Below are 16,425 nucleotides of genomic sequence, written 5' to 3'. Positions count from 1 at the left end.
TGTTAACAGATTGTACGTACTGCTGTCTTAAATCATGAAAGAGTATTTTAAATTATAGTAAGGCAAATTTTCATATCAGGAAAACCTCTTTTGATGAGATACATTACCTAGGATACTTTTGGCTTTTTCATGATGGGGGATAAACAAGCAACTGATGTTTAATGTAAGGAGCGGATATTTTTGGCTCTATTTTATCTTGTTAACAATAATCCAAGATGATTGTGGCCAGGTTTGGTTCCAATTTGCTAAGTAGCTTCATAGGAAAAGATTATTATAAAAGTAAATTAATGATGACAAGTAAATGATGCCAAGGGATGAGAAACGTTTACTTGGACATGGAATTTTTTGGCAATATGCTTGAGCTAAAAGTGAATTCAAATTTTAGACACAACAATTTAATAAATAATGAAACAATATTGCTAATCTGTGTATACAGTAAAACTACAGTTAAAATACAACTTTTACAACAATTTAAGGTCTTATATATGAACTGATTCTTTGTTCTTATCAAGAGGATTTCACAACATGAATCTTGAAGATAATGTATTAAATTGATAGCTAAAAGTAATTGACTTCCATCAGCTGTAACTGGTTTTTTATAAAATCCGATATAAACATCCCAATTAAAACATTTGTTACTTTATCACAGTCCAGAAAGTTGAAGTTATTAGATCTAGAGATTCATCTCATCAGTTTCCTGCAAATAAAAAAGTACTTCTTAGTAACAATAAAAAAAATATGAGAAATGTAAACATAGTATTTTGACAAAAAGTTATAAATTAAAATTAAATAGAGAAAGGTCATAGATTTTAAAACAGTGATTTTATTGTCTTAATCTATTTTATATGAATAAAACCTTTATCCCTACGTAGTATGTTCAAAACAATTAGTCTAAATAACATAAATAGTTAAGCTATTCTAACAACATGATAAAAGAATAAGTCACCTTTACAAAAATGTTTTTCCTGTTTATGATCATTGGTCTGAGAATCAGATTCAAGTAAATATGTATTACCTATGTTTAATATCAATAAGTTTTAAAATAAGACAACATAAATATCACAAAAACAAAAGGTTGAAAATAAATCTGATCATAGAAACATTCAGGTTGGCTAAAATGTTTTTAGTTTAACCTTGGTTGGGGAGTCAGATTCAGTAAACACAACTGTAATTGTTACCTATACATAATAAATGTTGACAACAATACCTGTATAACAAAAATATTTGTAAACATAAAAAACATCAATCACTAAAAAATTCAATAAAAAATTGACAACATTTTTAAAATGCAACATTCACTGACAATGTGCAACTCACCACTTTAAACATTCAATCATTCCAAGCTACAAGCAACAAGTATTTATATTTTAACTTTAGGTTAAATTTCAATATTTCAAAATATGTCTGTCATCAAAGGGAGAGTTTCCTTTAGCGCTATAAAACAAGATTCAAACCACCATTTTCTACATTTGAAAATGCCTGAACCAAGTCAGGAATATGACAGTTCTTGTCCATTTGTTTTTTATGTGTTTTGTCATTTGATTTTGCCATGTGATTATGGACTTTCCGTTTAGATTTTTCTCTGAGTTCAGTATTTTTGTGATTTTACTTTTTTGAATGTCTTATAATAATATCAGTAATACTAGGTAAACAGCTGCTCCTTGAGTGCATGTCTATCAGTTTTTATTGATTATTCAAATCCTATAGGTTTTACAAGATGATCAGTTTGTAGATATAAATCCAAATTGCAATTTGTTAAATATTTTAGCGAACTGAAAATTGATAGGACAGAGCATTTTTAAAACATATTATTATGGCATATAGTAACTAAACCTTCAAAGTCCTATGATATCCATAAATAATCATTGTATATGATCCCACAAACTAACGCATATTTACTTAAATTGCTCTTCATAATATCTTTTCACTAACATGTAGTTTCTATGAGCTGCATCTTTTTGCACAAACCTTCAATGTTGTCACAGATATTCGCTCCTAACTGGCAAAATATTTTTTGTGGTTTCTAAAGACAGGATTTTTATAAAATACCTTATTCAAATTTCATTTGCAAAATGGTCCATGATTTTTTATCCGACACAAAGGGGTTAGTAAACATGGGTCTTGCTTATGAATCCAAATTAATAAAAGTTAGAATTTGGGTATACATGTATTCACAAACAAATTGAATGTGATAGAATAAGGCAGAAGTCTATTTGTGTGAAATAAAAGATATATGATAAAAGTTCTTCTGTTGGTGATACTGTACAAGTTATTGAGAATAGGATATCTTTTTGATAATATACCATATAGCAGGTTATTTTAGCAGGTGTAAAATATGTGATTTGCATTGAAAAAGGTATACAAAATATTTTTGCAGTTATTATGTTGGCAGATTAAAACTTTTATCAATATCTTGCATGTACACTTTTAAATTGGCAGAATTTATTTTGTTGATTTTGTTTTATCCGAGAAAAATAAATGATAATATATACAACCCCCGAAAATAACCCGCTATATGGTATATGGCCTTAGTTGATCTCCAACTTTTAAATTAATTCTCCCTCACTCGTACAAAATGTCATGAAAAATGTATGCTGGATTCAACATTTATTGTAATACAGTTATACAATAGAACATCAATGACCTAGTTGTCCTGGTAATTGAAATGAGGCAAAAAAAGTAATTACACAAATAAGTTGTTAAACATATCTTCCTTCTTCTTTAATCTGTTTATTGAATGTTTTAATTTATGATATGCGTAAAAGAGAAAAATTTGAAATTTTTTAATTCATAAAATATCAGTACTTTCTCATATGAATTTCTTTCACCAAGCATTGTGAGTAACATCACATGATACAAATTTGATAAACTGATTCAGAAACAAATTTATAAGTTAAACATATTTATCTATATATCTTATTTGTGCATAATTGATTTGTTAACACCCTTAGGTGTTATTTCAGTATATTCCTATGATCTTATATAAATTCTGAATACAGACTAGCTCAAGCAGAGCTTAGCAAGATATCTTGTACATGTTGCAATATAATGCTTTTCTGAATACATGTAGTACAACAGAATGTTCCAACCTTGAACCTCTTGATCTAGAAAAATACATCTTCTTTATCTTAATATTTGATTCCTTTATTTTACATTTAAACAAATGAAAACAAAGCAGTAGACAAGTTTTAGAAAGGAAAATACCAAGAAATATGTGGTCTCATATTTTATTTGCTTTCACAAAACAAAACCTAGCAGCGATTGAAGAGTGATTTCACTGATTTCAAATTACATAAACATAAGAGGAAAAGTCAGAGGAATATAGCGAGTAATTAAAAGACATATGAACAGGAATATTATTCTAGCTGTGTGCAACTTGTGGAAAATCTGCAATGTATTTGCAATCTGAAAGCTAGAGGTGCTGTTATAAATGACAGAAGCTCCTAATAACCAAATGAGCATTTGTATGTAGTTTTAATTTGTAATGAACATGCTTATTATATCCTTTTTCAATTTCAAAGACTAGTACATTGTGTATCACTAAAAATAAAAACACCAAATCAACCGTAAATTTTAGTGAAGTCTATCAATAATATCAACTATTTAAGTTATACCCTTGACTGTTTTTTGAAGAAGAAAAAAGCTGCAAAATCAATAGGTTTTTCTTAGAGATACTTTGACAGCTGATTTTTACAATGGTTAACAAATATATTGAAATACACATTTTATCTTAAAAGTCATGTGCAAAACACATTAAAAATACGTTATTTGTGTATGACCTTAAAACTACATACTGAATGCTATTATGCAAAGGTTTAGTTGGTTGTTCAAGGCGTTTGTTACCAATATGACCGTTGTCATGGTTTTGCACTGTATAAATTTTGTGCTACATATCCACTCCTAATTGGAAGGAAATAGGAACAAAACATAAAATAACATGATACAGTCTAAAAGTCAATCCTACAAAGAACTTTGCTATGGTTACATTAATAATAATTCTATATTAGTTCATATTCAATCTTCACAAACAATGCATTCAATACCAAAGTTTATTTCTTTTGTTCCTCCAACAATCTAAAAGTTAACATAATAAATTTACACTTCCATTAAAAAAAGACATTAGAAAAAAATAACTCCATGACATAAACTTAAAATAGCTTTTTATACATTAACATAGCCTGAAAATAATGTGTATGTAATAACCATTTTTAGAGCAAGTAAACATCTATTTACATCAACTTAAGTTAAAGCAACACAATCAGTGACTATGTGTTATTATGGTGATTGCAATGTAAACAACAAAACTTGAAGTACCATATCTTATAAATGTGCCATTTCAAATGAAATATGCATACACTTGTGTATATTATTGTGGATGTCTCATGATACTGGTATCAATCTATGTTTAGGAAAAGTCCAGACTTATAATTGAACCTGGATCAAGATATTCTAGTTTGATTACAACAATGTGTGTTTTGCAGCTGCTTCAGGTAAACAGATTTCCTGCTAAATTATTTGATAAAAAATCAATTAGACTTATCAATTACGATAGATGACAAAACCAAACCTTGTCAGTTAAGACATTTTCTGTGTCATATCATGTAATGCAGTATTTGATATTAAAACCTTTAAACTTTCAATGTACTCAAATATTTGCTTACCAACTTCTAGCTTTTGGTTTAATATCATCTATTATAGCCTGTACAACCTCTAATGTTGTTGCTTGTCCTCCCAGATCTGGTGTATGGATCTACAAAACAAACATTCTTCATTAACTCATACTAGTTTTTTTCTATTAAAATTCTGAAAGTTTTGAATGGATTGTTGAACAATAGACACACATTGTAGATTAACAATAGACACACATTGTAGATTAACAATAGACACACATTGTAGATTAACAATAGACACACATTGTAGATTAACAATAGACACACATTGTAGATTATCAGTAGACACACATTGTAGATTATCAATAGACACACATTGTAGATTATCAATAGACACATTGTAGATTAACCATTCTATATTCAAAGTGCTGCAAACAAATAATGTTATCAAAATATAAAATTCATTTTTGAAAAACCAATATTTTTTGTGATGAAAAAAAACATTGCAAACATTTTAAGTACCCAGTAGACGTTAGTGTTTTCATATTGTATTGCTCTACCTAACTCCTGTAACTTGCCATATAGCTGAATGACAGTATGTTAAAGTTTTCATTATGAAAACAAGAGTGTAAAAGAACATAAAATAAATGGTACTTGCCTTCTTTTCACATAAAACATCCATCACAGAGTCTCTTATTAAAGTGGCATGTTCATATTGGCTGTAAAAAGAATAAAAGGTAAAGTAAAGGTGTAATTAAAATATTTTACAGTAAATTGTCAATAAAAAACTTGTTACAGTAAATTGTCAATAAAAAACTTGTTACAGTAAAATTTTGCTACATCTAAACTTGAGACTGAAATTTCTTAACATGACATGCAATGAATATTATCTAAGTTATATTTGAAATCACATTAGAATTATATAATATGTGGCTATTTTAGTACACTGTCATGTATATGTAATAATTAAATATTCACCAGTGACCTAATTTGGAGATTATATTTCGTTTTTCACATTTCCCCTTTACAAAATTTAGAAAAGAGTCTAAATCGAAAAAAATTCTATCCCACCCAACAATTTTACAATGACCTTGATCATCCACCAAATATCAATAGGTTTCATCACTATGTATATCATCTATATATGTTTTATTCAAATCAAGTCTGGTAAACTCAAGCAAGCATATGTTATATATAACATGTTTCCAACAAACAGAATAATGATCAAATGAACAAATGAAAGGATGGAAGGACAGACAGAGGGCAAATGGACAACTAACATCCCAAATATTTGGTTTAGCTGATATAATGGTGAATCATAATAAACATTAACTTTTGCTACAAACAAACTGTTTCATAAATAAATCATATAGCTTTTAATTCAAGCTCCCTTCATAATTTAGCATATTGGCAGTCAATATCAAACACTATGTCCATAATTTATTACTATACTTACCCTAAATAATCTAACATGTCACAAGCTGCTAGTAACATTCCTGATGGATTGGCTATGTTCTTTCCTTTCAAAGATCTTCCTGAATTCCTTGTACCCTGTATACAACAGTAAACATTAAAGAACATATAATAGCAAATTTAGGTTCTATAACATACTAGGGATTCATTTATTTTCGTTGATAATAATTTTTATGGGTTAAGGAAAACTTACATGTTCATGGATTATGGAAAACTTACATGTTCATGGATTAAGGAAAACTTACATGTTCATGGATTATGGAAAACTTACATGTTCATGGATTAAGGAAAACTTGCATGTTCATGGATATTTTATTTCACGGTTTTGCAAAGGTCTCCATACAAGCCTATAGAAAATTTGTTATCTATTGAACATGTAATTTCATGGTTATCCTCGCCCCATAAGATCAACAGAAATTGGTATCCAACGAATAATAATAAATCCACAGTAATGTTAACACTTTTCCTATCCCATAGTTTTCTTAAGAATAATCTCCCATTTGGAGTCAAACTTTGAACATTTCAAACTTTAGCTTAGTTTTTCGATAATGTCTAATTCATGTACTTTAAATTCAGAAATTAAGGCACAAATTATTATTGCAAACCCTGGATATCTGGAAAAAAATGTGAAACAAATAACCGGTAATACATTAACAAATACTATATGAGGAAAATCACTACAGATATTAAAAATGTGAATTTTTGTCATTGCGAAATATCACTGATATATCACAAGGAATTTCTACAACATCCTGAAATGCAAACTTTTACAACAAGAATGCATGGAAAATTAGTGAATGATAACAAATTTACATGTACTGTTTATATTTGATTGTCAGTGTTCTCAAAATTGTGATTGTACCTAAAACCATAAGCTTACTAATTCAAATACTGCATAATCTTCACCCAGATTCATACCAGGCACCACACCTGGTCCACCAACCAAGCCTGCTGCTATGTTACTCAGGATATTACCATATAAATTAGGCATCACTAACACATCAAATTGCTGGGGTCTAGATACCATCTGAAATCAAACAACATATTAAATAAAATATTTCCACGAATACTAAACATAAAAGAATTTTAACTGTTTAAAACCAACCAGTGGACCAAGAAGACATGACTCTTTTCAAGCATTTCAATGGATTTAATTTTTTTTGCCTTATCTGTCAGAAAAAGAGTCTTGTATGGTTAATTTGCAATATACATTCCATTCTCAATTTCTATTTATTATTCAAAGGAGGCACTAGTATCCTCAAAATCAAAATAGTTTTTGTGTAATCAAATGTAATCAATCTAAAACTAAAGTAATGCAATGAAAATCTTAGTATTCTCACATCCAATCCACAGTAACATACCAATACTATAATAAAATGGAGATTTACAAAGAGTAATACCTGCATACTAGCATTATCTATGATCATATCATTAAACTCTATATCTGGATACAAACAAGCAACTTTTCTACAGCTTTCTAAAAATAAACCATCTCCAAGTTTCCTGCAAAACAAAACAATGGTCAAAGAAAAAATATCTTACAGACATGTACTATAAACTTTCAACTGACTAATATCTAAATTTTTAAGTAATTTCATGCTATAATTTTGAACTTTTTACCCTTTAAAATGACCTTGTATGTAAATGGTCACACATAAACTCTTTCTGTACAGGAAATTAGATAACTTCTTGTAATCTTTAATTTATACAAGATATTCTTTAATAACAAAAGAATTTTCACATTTATCATGAGTTCTTGAAATTTATCAAATTTTTTTCAATAAGTTTATAAATTTATACTAAAACAACTTTGTTTTATGGCTGTGCTAAAATTTTGCATCTAAATTTTAAAAAAAAAATTATAATTAAAACCAACTTATGTGTTACCAGAAAGGTTATATTATTCTCTGCGTATAAAATTATAATCCTGGTACTTTTGATAACTAATTATGAATATCTGCAACTACATACATTATATTAGCCTTATGAATAGCTGTAACTTTCTTTCGTCCATGTCTTTTAGCAAAATCAAAAGCATATTTTGCTATTTTTGTTGACTTTTCTGATGTGATTATTTTCAAGCTTTCTACCACTCCTGGGACATTCTAAAAATAAATTATATAATACAGTATTTTTTTTTAAAAGCTGGATGTAAGCTGTAACTACATTGGCATATCCAGGGGGGGGGCGGGGGGGGGGGGGGGGGGGGGGGGGGGGTTAAAAAACCCCTTTTTTGGCCTATCAATGCATTTGAATGGGAGCATATAGTTGGAACCCCCCTTTACTCTGGGTTAGGAACCCCCCCTTTTTCAAATGGCTGGATCCGCCCCTGCAACTACATGAACTAGACTACTTATTGTGACAACTTTAATTTTAAAATGATTTAGTGTTAACAATTATCTTTTATGGTCATAAGGCATCATTATCCAGTAGAATTCAATAAAAAAAATACCACGAGATTAATTCAAAAGTGCCATTAAACAAAAACTAGGCAGCATTCGTTTGACATCCTTTTTTTTTTTATATATACATCAAGTACAACAACCATACCCAAAGAGATAGTTGATTTAAGGTATACTTTACAGTGAACATGATATAAATAGAATATATTTTTTGACAAGACTGTTGATCATATTGAATTCATCAAAATCAATGCAGTCAGACAACATTTTCTGATATGTCAATTGTAAATAGTTTTGAAATTAATAAGACAACAGAATTGAAATTGAAATTGCACTGAAATGGCAAGACTATATTATCATATCAATTGTATAAAACAAGCTTAGTTGTTCAACATTTAAATAAATAATTCTTTGTCTTGTGTTTGGTTATTACTTTTAGCTGTAGACTAAGCAGTTATCAACATTAATGGATGAGATCGAATTATTCTCTTACATCCTATAGTTCTAAGTCTAAAAAACAAAAAATAAAGAAGAAAATTTATATGTTTCAAATTCATGGTATTACTCTTAAGTTTGTATATTTATAAATAGATTTGCCTCATTTTCTAAATTTGAGTATGCATTTACTGCATGTTCCAAGTATGTGTATTTATAAATAGTCTTACCTCATGTTCTATGTTTGAGTATCTATAAATAGTCTAACCTCATGTTCCAAGTTTGTGCATTTATAAATAGTCTAACCTCATGTTCCAAGTTTGTGTATTTATAAATAATCTTACCTCATGTTCTAAGTTTGTGTATTTATAAATACTATCCTCAAGTTCAAAGTTTGTGTATTTATAAATAGTCTTACCTCATGTTCTAAGTTTGTGTATTTATAAATAGTCTTACCTCATGTTCTATGTTTGAGTATCTATAAATAGTCTAACCTCATGTTCTATGTTTGAGTATTTATGAATAGTCTTACCTCATGTTCTATGTTTGAGTATCTATAAATAGTCTAACCTCATGTTTCAAGTTTGTGCATTTATAAATAGTCTAACCTCATGTTCCAAGTTTGTGTATTTATAAATAGTTTTACCTCATGTTCTAAGTTTGTGTATTTATAAATACTATCCTCATGTTCAAAGTTTGTGTATTTATAAATAGTCTTACCTCATGTTCTAAGTTTGTGTATTTATAAATAGTCTTACCTCATGTTCCAAGTTTGTGTATTTATAAATAGTCTTACCTCATGTTCCAAGTTTGTGTATTTATAAATAGTCTTACCTCATGTTCTAAGTTTGTGTATCTATAAATAGTCTAACCTCATGTTCCAAGTTTGTGTATTTATAAATAGTCTTACCTCATGTTCTAAGTTTGTGTATCTATAAATAGTCTTACCTCATGTTCTATGTTTGAGTATCTATAAATAGTCTAACCTCATGTTCCAAGTTTGTGTGCATTTATAAATAGTCTAACCTCATGTTCCAAGTTTGTGTATTTATAAATAGTCTTACCTCATGTTCTATGTTTGAGTATCTATAAATAGACCTCATGTTCCAAGTTTGTGTATTTATAAATAGTTTTACCTCATGTTCTAAGTTTGTGTATTTATAAATACTATCCTCATGTTCAAAGTTTGTGTATTTATAAATAGTCTTACCTCATGTTCTAAGTTTGTGTATTTATAAATAGTCTAACCTCATGTTCCAAGTTTGTGTATTTATAAATAGTTTTACCTCATGTTCTAAGTTTGTGTATTTATAAATACTATCCTCATGTTCAAAGTTTGTGTATTTATAAATAGTCTTACCTCATGTTCTAAGTTTGTGTATTTATAAATAGTCTTACCTCATGTTCCAAGTTTGTGTATTTATAAATAGCCTTAGCTCATGTTCCAAGTTTGTGTATTTATAAATAGCCTTAGCTCGTGTTCCAAGTTTGTGTATTTATAAATAGCCTTACCTCATGTTCTAAGTTTGTGTATTCTCCTTCTGTATTCTCTCTAATCAGGATCAGATCTATGTTATTATGTCTGGTTTTCACAGCAGGTATAGATCTACACCAAACAACACTTGCAAATAAATTTAATTGTGTTCTGGAAAGAACAATAAATTGAAATTTTATAGGTCAGACAAACACAAAATGATGTTTATCTTGTTTTTTGTATTAGTTTCTTTCAAGTCTTTAAATCAAAGGTCTTTCAAATATTATGAATATTCAGCAAGATAATGGCATAACTATTTTATTCATTTATTAAATTTGCTAAATTTTCAGACATAACTGTGTTAAGGAACTATGAGGTGTGTGCAAAAATGGATTGAATTTTTGTTAGAAACTTAGAGAGAGGTTATTAGTATAAACAAACACTCTAGTAATTTACCTATTGCTAGTATCGGTTCTATCATGTGACATAAAAAAACATGGAGATGTGGAATGATTGCAATGAGCAAACTACCCTACAGAGAGTTTAAATGAATTGGATGTAAGCAATTATAGGACGCTGGACAGACTTCAAACAATGAGCCTTACCCATACCATATACATTGTAGTAAGCCAAAAAAGACCCTAACATGAAAAAATGTGAAACATTCCAAACAAGGAAACTAACAGTCTAATTCATATTATAAATACAATTTATTAAAAAAACCAAATACTACAGACATGACCAATGACTACTACTGAATAGTCTCCTGACTTCCGACATGCACATAAAGAGTATGGCAAGGTAAATAAGTTTGTAAGCACTCCCCTAAACCTAACACAGTGGTGTAAAAACACAATATAATGGCTTATTAGCTGAACAGATGTATATGAAGCACATAAATTAACTAATATAAACACAAAAGATACAAATAACCAAATTAAGAGAACCAGTACTTGTAGTGTCTTTAAGCTTGTATAACAAAAGCCAATTAAAATGAATACGGTAGTTATCTAGCTAATTGTTACATTAACTCTTATATTTACCTTAATTCAACATTCATTGATTTGAAACTGGGATCATCAAATTTTGTTTCTATATTTCCTGAAAAATAAGTATAACTTAAATTATACAGATTAAAAAATATCAATCTGACACTATGTATATTTGTAAATAAACTTATTATTAGTGTTGTCAAATCGTTCACTTTTGCCTAACTGGTTACTCGGATAATCGTTTGACCAATTTACCGGTTAACCGGTAGTTTAAGTTGATGTTTGAAGGCCTTATCTATAGTACCCTACACATAGATATAAGAAGATGTGGTATGAGTGTCAATGTGAAAACCTTCCATCCAAGTCATACATTTACGTTTTTATAATACAATGAATTTAAGTTTGTCCTTTGGTGTTATAAGGCTTGTCTGTGAAGATTCCTGGCGAAGTTTGACCTAATAATCAAATACACCATATCAACAACGGCATTTGTACTAACTTCAGATTGAAAAATATAAAAAAAATTGTTGATCTCGCAGAATTAATATGTCTGAAATATTCAAATTTTAAAGTAAATTTGGATTTTATTAGATAAATACTTACCATCATAAATTCTGAGTGTAACCCCAATTGCGTCATAGGTCAGATGGAAAATCCCGACTAAAAATAAACGTACTCTCACTGGTCCGGACATATACCCCTGTTTGCCCATATTCTTCCATTCAATTTCCTCAAGACAGAAACATAAGGAAAGGGGATGAAGGGGAGGTGGGTGGGACCTATAATTTATGATGGTAAGTATTTATCTAATAAAATCCAAATTTACTTTAAAATTTGAATATTTTATAGCTATAAATATGTTACCATCATAAATTCTGAGTAACAGAATCTAACGTAAAGCTGAATCCCCTGTAACAGAAGAAACAGGAGGAAAGTTCAATCTTTGTGCTGAAACTATAGGTCCAAGAGAGTATAAACTCTTGGCAAAAGTAGCTATAGATTGGAGGTAGTGAGATATAAAAGAGTTCTCATTTCTCCAGAAACCTGCAGACAGTACCTCTTCTAAAGATGCACTGTTAAACAGAGCCCAGGATGTAGAGATACCCCTAACATCATGGGCTTTAACATTAAAACTATTTAAAAGTTCTGCCTTAGAAGAACCATAAGCTAAAGATATGCATTTGCATATCCAAGTAGAAATAGTTTTAACAGAAAGATCTGAGATTCCTTTTTTAATAGGAATAAAGAGTCTTGAGTTAGAAACAGAACGTAAACTATACGTTCTTTCCAGATAAATAGAAAGGATTCTTACTGGACATAAAAGTACAGAAATAGAATCGCTAGGGAGTGCAGGAATCACAACTGGTTCTGCACCCTTATCTGGAATCTGATTCTTTGCCAAAAAAGCAGGATCCGTTAAAAGAGTAACAGAAGATTTATCCCTGTTAAATCGAAGGCAAGCATCAGAAATAGAGAAGGCATGGATTTCACTCCTTCTCCGTCCAGAAGCCAAAGCTAAAAGAAAACAGCATTTATAGGAAAGAAACCTTAAATCTATTGTTTCTGCTGGTTCAAAAGGAGGAAGTTTTAAAAAGGATAAAACTAGTCCAAGGTCCCACTTAGGAACTAAAGTTTTTTGTCTTGGTCTTTCAAGACTAAAACTACGAACCAAAAGAGAAATATGCTCATTGATTCCAAAATCTGGGCCACCAGAAATATGAATAGTTCTTGAGATAGCTGATCTATATCCCTTAATAGTAGAGGGACATAATCCTTTGGATTCAAAAAGAAAAACTAGAAAGTCTGCTAATTGTTGTACAGTGACTTGGAAAGGATCAATTTCCCGCTCACTACACCAATCTGAGAAGATTGACCATTTTGCATCATAGACAATGCTAGTGGAGTCTCTGACAGACTTTGTGAGATGCTTGGTTGCTCCTTCAGAAAAACCTCTCTTTCTGAGGCTAACCCTGAGAGAAGCCAGGCGTGTAGATGAAGTTTTTCTGGATTTTGATAAAGAACCTTGCCCCTGATTTGAGACAGAAGGTCTGGTCTCAGAGGTAGAACTAGAGGACAAGCACATGAAAGGCGCAGAAGGTCTGGAAACCAAGACTGTTTTGGCCATGCTGGAGCAATAACTATGATCTTGCAATTTTCCCCTGCTATTTTCTGAAGTACTGGGGAGAGAAACCTGAAAGGAGGGAAGGCGTACCCGAACATTCCTTTCCAAGATAGGCTCATTGCGTCTACCGCAAAAGATTTTGGATCCGGAACCGGAGACACTAATGTTAGAAGTTTGTGATTGAGACTGGTCGCAAACAGATCTATCTGAGGTGACCCCCAATGAAGAGTCACAGCTTTGAAAACTACTTGAAGTAGTTCCCACTCCGTGTTTACTGGAGCAAGGGATCTGGATAGTGTCGGCTAGAATATTGAGGTGCCCCGCGATATGTCTCACCACTAGATGAACCTGGAGTTGAAAACACAGAAGGAGAATGTCTCTGGCTATCTGATAAAGAGAAGGTGAATGAGTTCCTCCCTGATTCTTGAGATAAGCTACAACTGTTGTGTTGTCCGTGGCCAGAATGACAGACTGATTCTTTAGAGACATTTGGAAATGATTCAGTGCAAACAGAACTTCTTTCATTTCCAATACATTGATATGCTCTTCCAAAAGATCTGGACTCCAGACTCCCGAGATTGTAAGCCCCTCCAGATATGCTCCCCAACCGAGGGTGGAGGCATCTGTGAATAATGTTAGACTGGGAACTTGAGGGAACAGACATAGGCCCCTCATTACATTTTCCCGTACTAGCCACCATTGAAGGTGTGGAAATAAAGGCTGAGTGATTGGAATCAATGCTTCCCATTCTTGTGAAGCTGCAATCCATAACTTGTGCAGATAAAACTGAAGCGGACGAATGTGAAGTCGTCCCAATGGAATTACATCTGCCAGAGAGTTCAATAGACCCAGAAGTGGCAAGAATTGACGTGCTGTGACTGATTGAACCGTCAGGAATAAATGTATTTTCTGACATAGTTTTGTAAATTTCTCCTCTGGTGGGAGGACTAGGCCTACACTGGTTAGGAAATGTTCTCCCAGGAAAACAAAGTCTTGAGACGGAATTATCTCTGACTTTTCCAAGAGATAAGGAAACCTAGGGACAGAAAACAATTGATGACCAAATCTGTCTGAACCCTCAATTTGATTGGGCAAAATTCCTTGAGAAGGGAATCGTCCAGGTAGGAATGAATCTGAATAGACAGGGAATGTAGGTGAGCTATAGCTGCCTGCATGATTTTGGTAAAAGCCAAAGGGGCTGTAGACAGGCCAAAAGGGAGAGCCTTGAACTGGAAAACTTTGTTGTTCCAAACGAAGCGAAGGTATTTCCTGTAAGTTTGGGAAATGGGAATGTGGAAATACGCGTCTGAAAGATCCAGAGAAGTAGTCCACATTCCTGGAAGGATTGAAGCCCTGATGGATCTGTTTGTTTCCATTTTGAAGTGGGGAACAATAAGAAATTTGTTCAGAATAGATAGGTCTATGACCGGCCTCATTCCTCCAGTCTTCTTTGGAACGTACCAGAAAAAGACGGGAATAAAATCTCGGAGACAGAGTTAAGATCGACACCTCCTCTATTGCAGCTTTTTGTAACATTGTGTCCACTTCTACTGATAGAAGTTGACACTTTACTGGGTCTTGAGTATGAGACAAACTTATTGGAACTGCAGACAGAGGAGGTTGGTTCTTGAACTGAAGTGTTAATCCCCCTCGAATTATTGACAGCACATAACAGTCTGAGGTAATTTTCTTCCACTGATTTAGGAAAAAACTTAACCTCCCCCCTACTGGTATTGATTTTTGAGGAACTTGTTGTAAATTTTCCCCTGGGGAAGCTGTCAATAACGTACGAGGGGGCAAGAACCTAGGTACTAGACCCAGGTTTCTTGGAACCCTTAAAACCACCAGAAGGCTTACCTGAGCTTTTTCCTGAGTTATTGGGTTTGTTCTGCGGTTTGCCGTAGTTATTCTTCCTTTTCTTAGCAGAAGAAGGAGGACCACCTGAAGCAGAAGTACTAGTAGAACTAGATGTAGCATTAACCGACCTCTTGCCATTAGTATCTTGTACACTAACTTTGACTGGAGGAGGGTTTTTGCTGAGTTCCTCTTGAACCCGCTGTAAGGGTAAACCAAACATCTTGTCAGAGAGTGGAGATTTCAGTAAAGAATCTTTCAAAGGCTCAGCGATAGAAATGTTTTCAAGAAACTCTGCTCTTTTAGATAGGGTGCAATTAGCAATAGAACCCATTAAAAGCAACTGAGATGAACCTAAAGCTTTATCCAGTTGAAGTAAGAAGGATCGTACTTCTGCTGGAACAACCGAATCTTCGCTGTTAAGCAAATGTCCGGTTGCAGCTAGAAAATGTTCGGCTGTGCCAAGAACTTGAGAAGCACTACGAAGGAGATTCTCAGTCTTTGACCAAACAGGTTGAGTGAGACGAAGACCATCTACTGGCTTTTTTCCCAATAAAGATGACATAGATTTGTCACAACTGGGAACAAGTCTACCCAGTGAAGAATCAAAGATATCAAAATCCTTGTACTTAACCTGATCAGAAAAGGATGACATTCCAAATCCTGAGATATTGTTATTAGCAACCTTTTCACTAGCAGAATTAGCGATACCTTCATTAATAAATTGTAAAGCAAAAGCCATATGGCCAGATTCAGGAAAAGAATTGTGAGAAGTCACAGTATCCTGAGAAATACCACAGGAAGCTTCAAAAGTTGAAGAAGGTTTCTTCGGCTTGGAAGGAGAGGCAAAAGGGATATGTGCTTCATCCCTCATCAAGGTATACACCTTATCCCTAAGATCCTTCAAGGAAGGAGGATCCTCAGTCTCCTTGGTGGGAGGTTGTTGAGCTGACTTAGAAGAAGGCTCAGGGGCCGTCTTCGATACCTTGGGAGAAGAAGAACTTTCAACATCCTCATCAGTGAGGAAAGCCCTTTCATGACTCCCAGGGGAAACAGAAAACTC

General features: G+C 32.2%; 1 protein-coding gene across 5 annotated transcripts in view; it reads right to left on the bottom strand.

Annotated features, from left to right (window-relative positions):
* Positions 1–379: 379 nt before the first annotated feature.
* Positions 380–16,425, bottom strand: part of LOC139522053 (isocitrate dehydrogenase [NAD] subunit gamma, mitochondrial-like) — a 23,408-nt gene continuing 7,362 nt past the window's right edge. Inside the window, exons 5-14 of one of the 5 annotated variants that reach the window (XR_011664247.1) lie at positions 11,438–11,495; positions 10,433–10,565; positions 8,055–8,188; positions 7,484–7,586; positions 6,964–7,110; positions 6,067–6,161; positions 5,269–5,329; positions 4,662–4,750; positions 3,795–3,900; positions 380–697 (exon numbers count right to left, since the gene is read on the bottom strand). Coding sequence is in view for 4 of the 5 variants with exons in the window: in XM_071315804.1 (XP_071171905.1) it covers positions 3,858–3,900; positions 4,662–4,750; positions 5,269–5,329; positions 6,067–6,161; positions 6,964–7,110; positions 7,484–7,586; positions 8,055–8,188; positions 10,433–10,565; positions 11,438–11,495 (863 nt within the window). In the remaining variant the exon portion in view is untranslated. Of the gene's footprint in view, positions 698–1,317; positions 1,344–3,794; positions 3,901–4,043; positions 4,075–4,661; positions 4,751–5,268; positions 5,330–6,066; positions 6,162–6,963; positions 7,111–7,483; positions 7,587–8,054; positions 8,189–10,432; positions 10,566–11,437; positions 11,496–16,425 lie in introns of all 5 variants that reach the window. The other 4 variants (XM_071315806.1, XM_071315807.1, XM_071315804.1 and 1 more) reach the window with 4 other exon arrangements.

Source organism: Mytilus edulis, chromosome 1 (assembly GCF_963676685.1).
Source record: "Mytilus edulis chromosome 1, xbMytEdul2.2, whole genome shotgun sequence".
NCBI lineage: Eukaryota > Metazoa > Mollusca > Bivalvia > Mytilida > Mytilidae > Mytilus > Mytilus edulis.
This window is presented reverse-complemented; position numbering and strand designations above follow the sequence as displayed.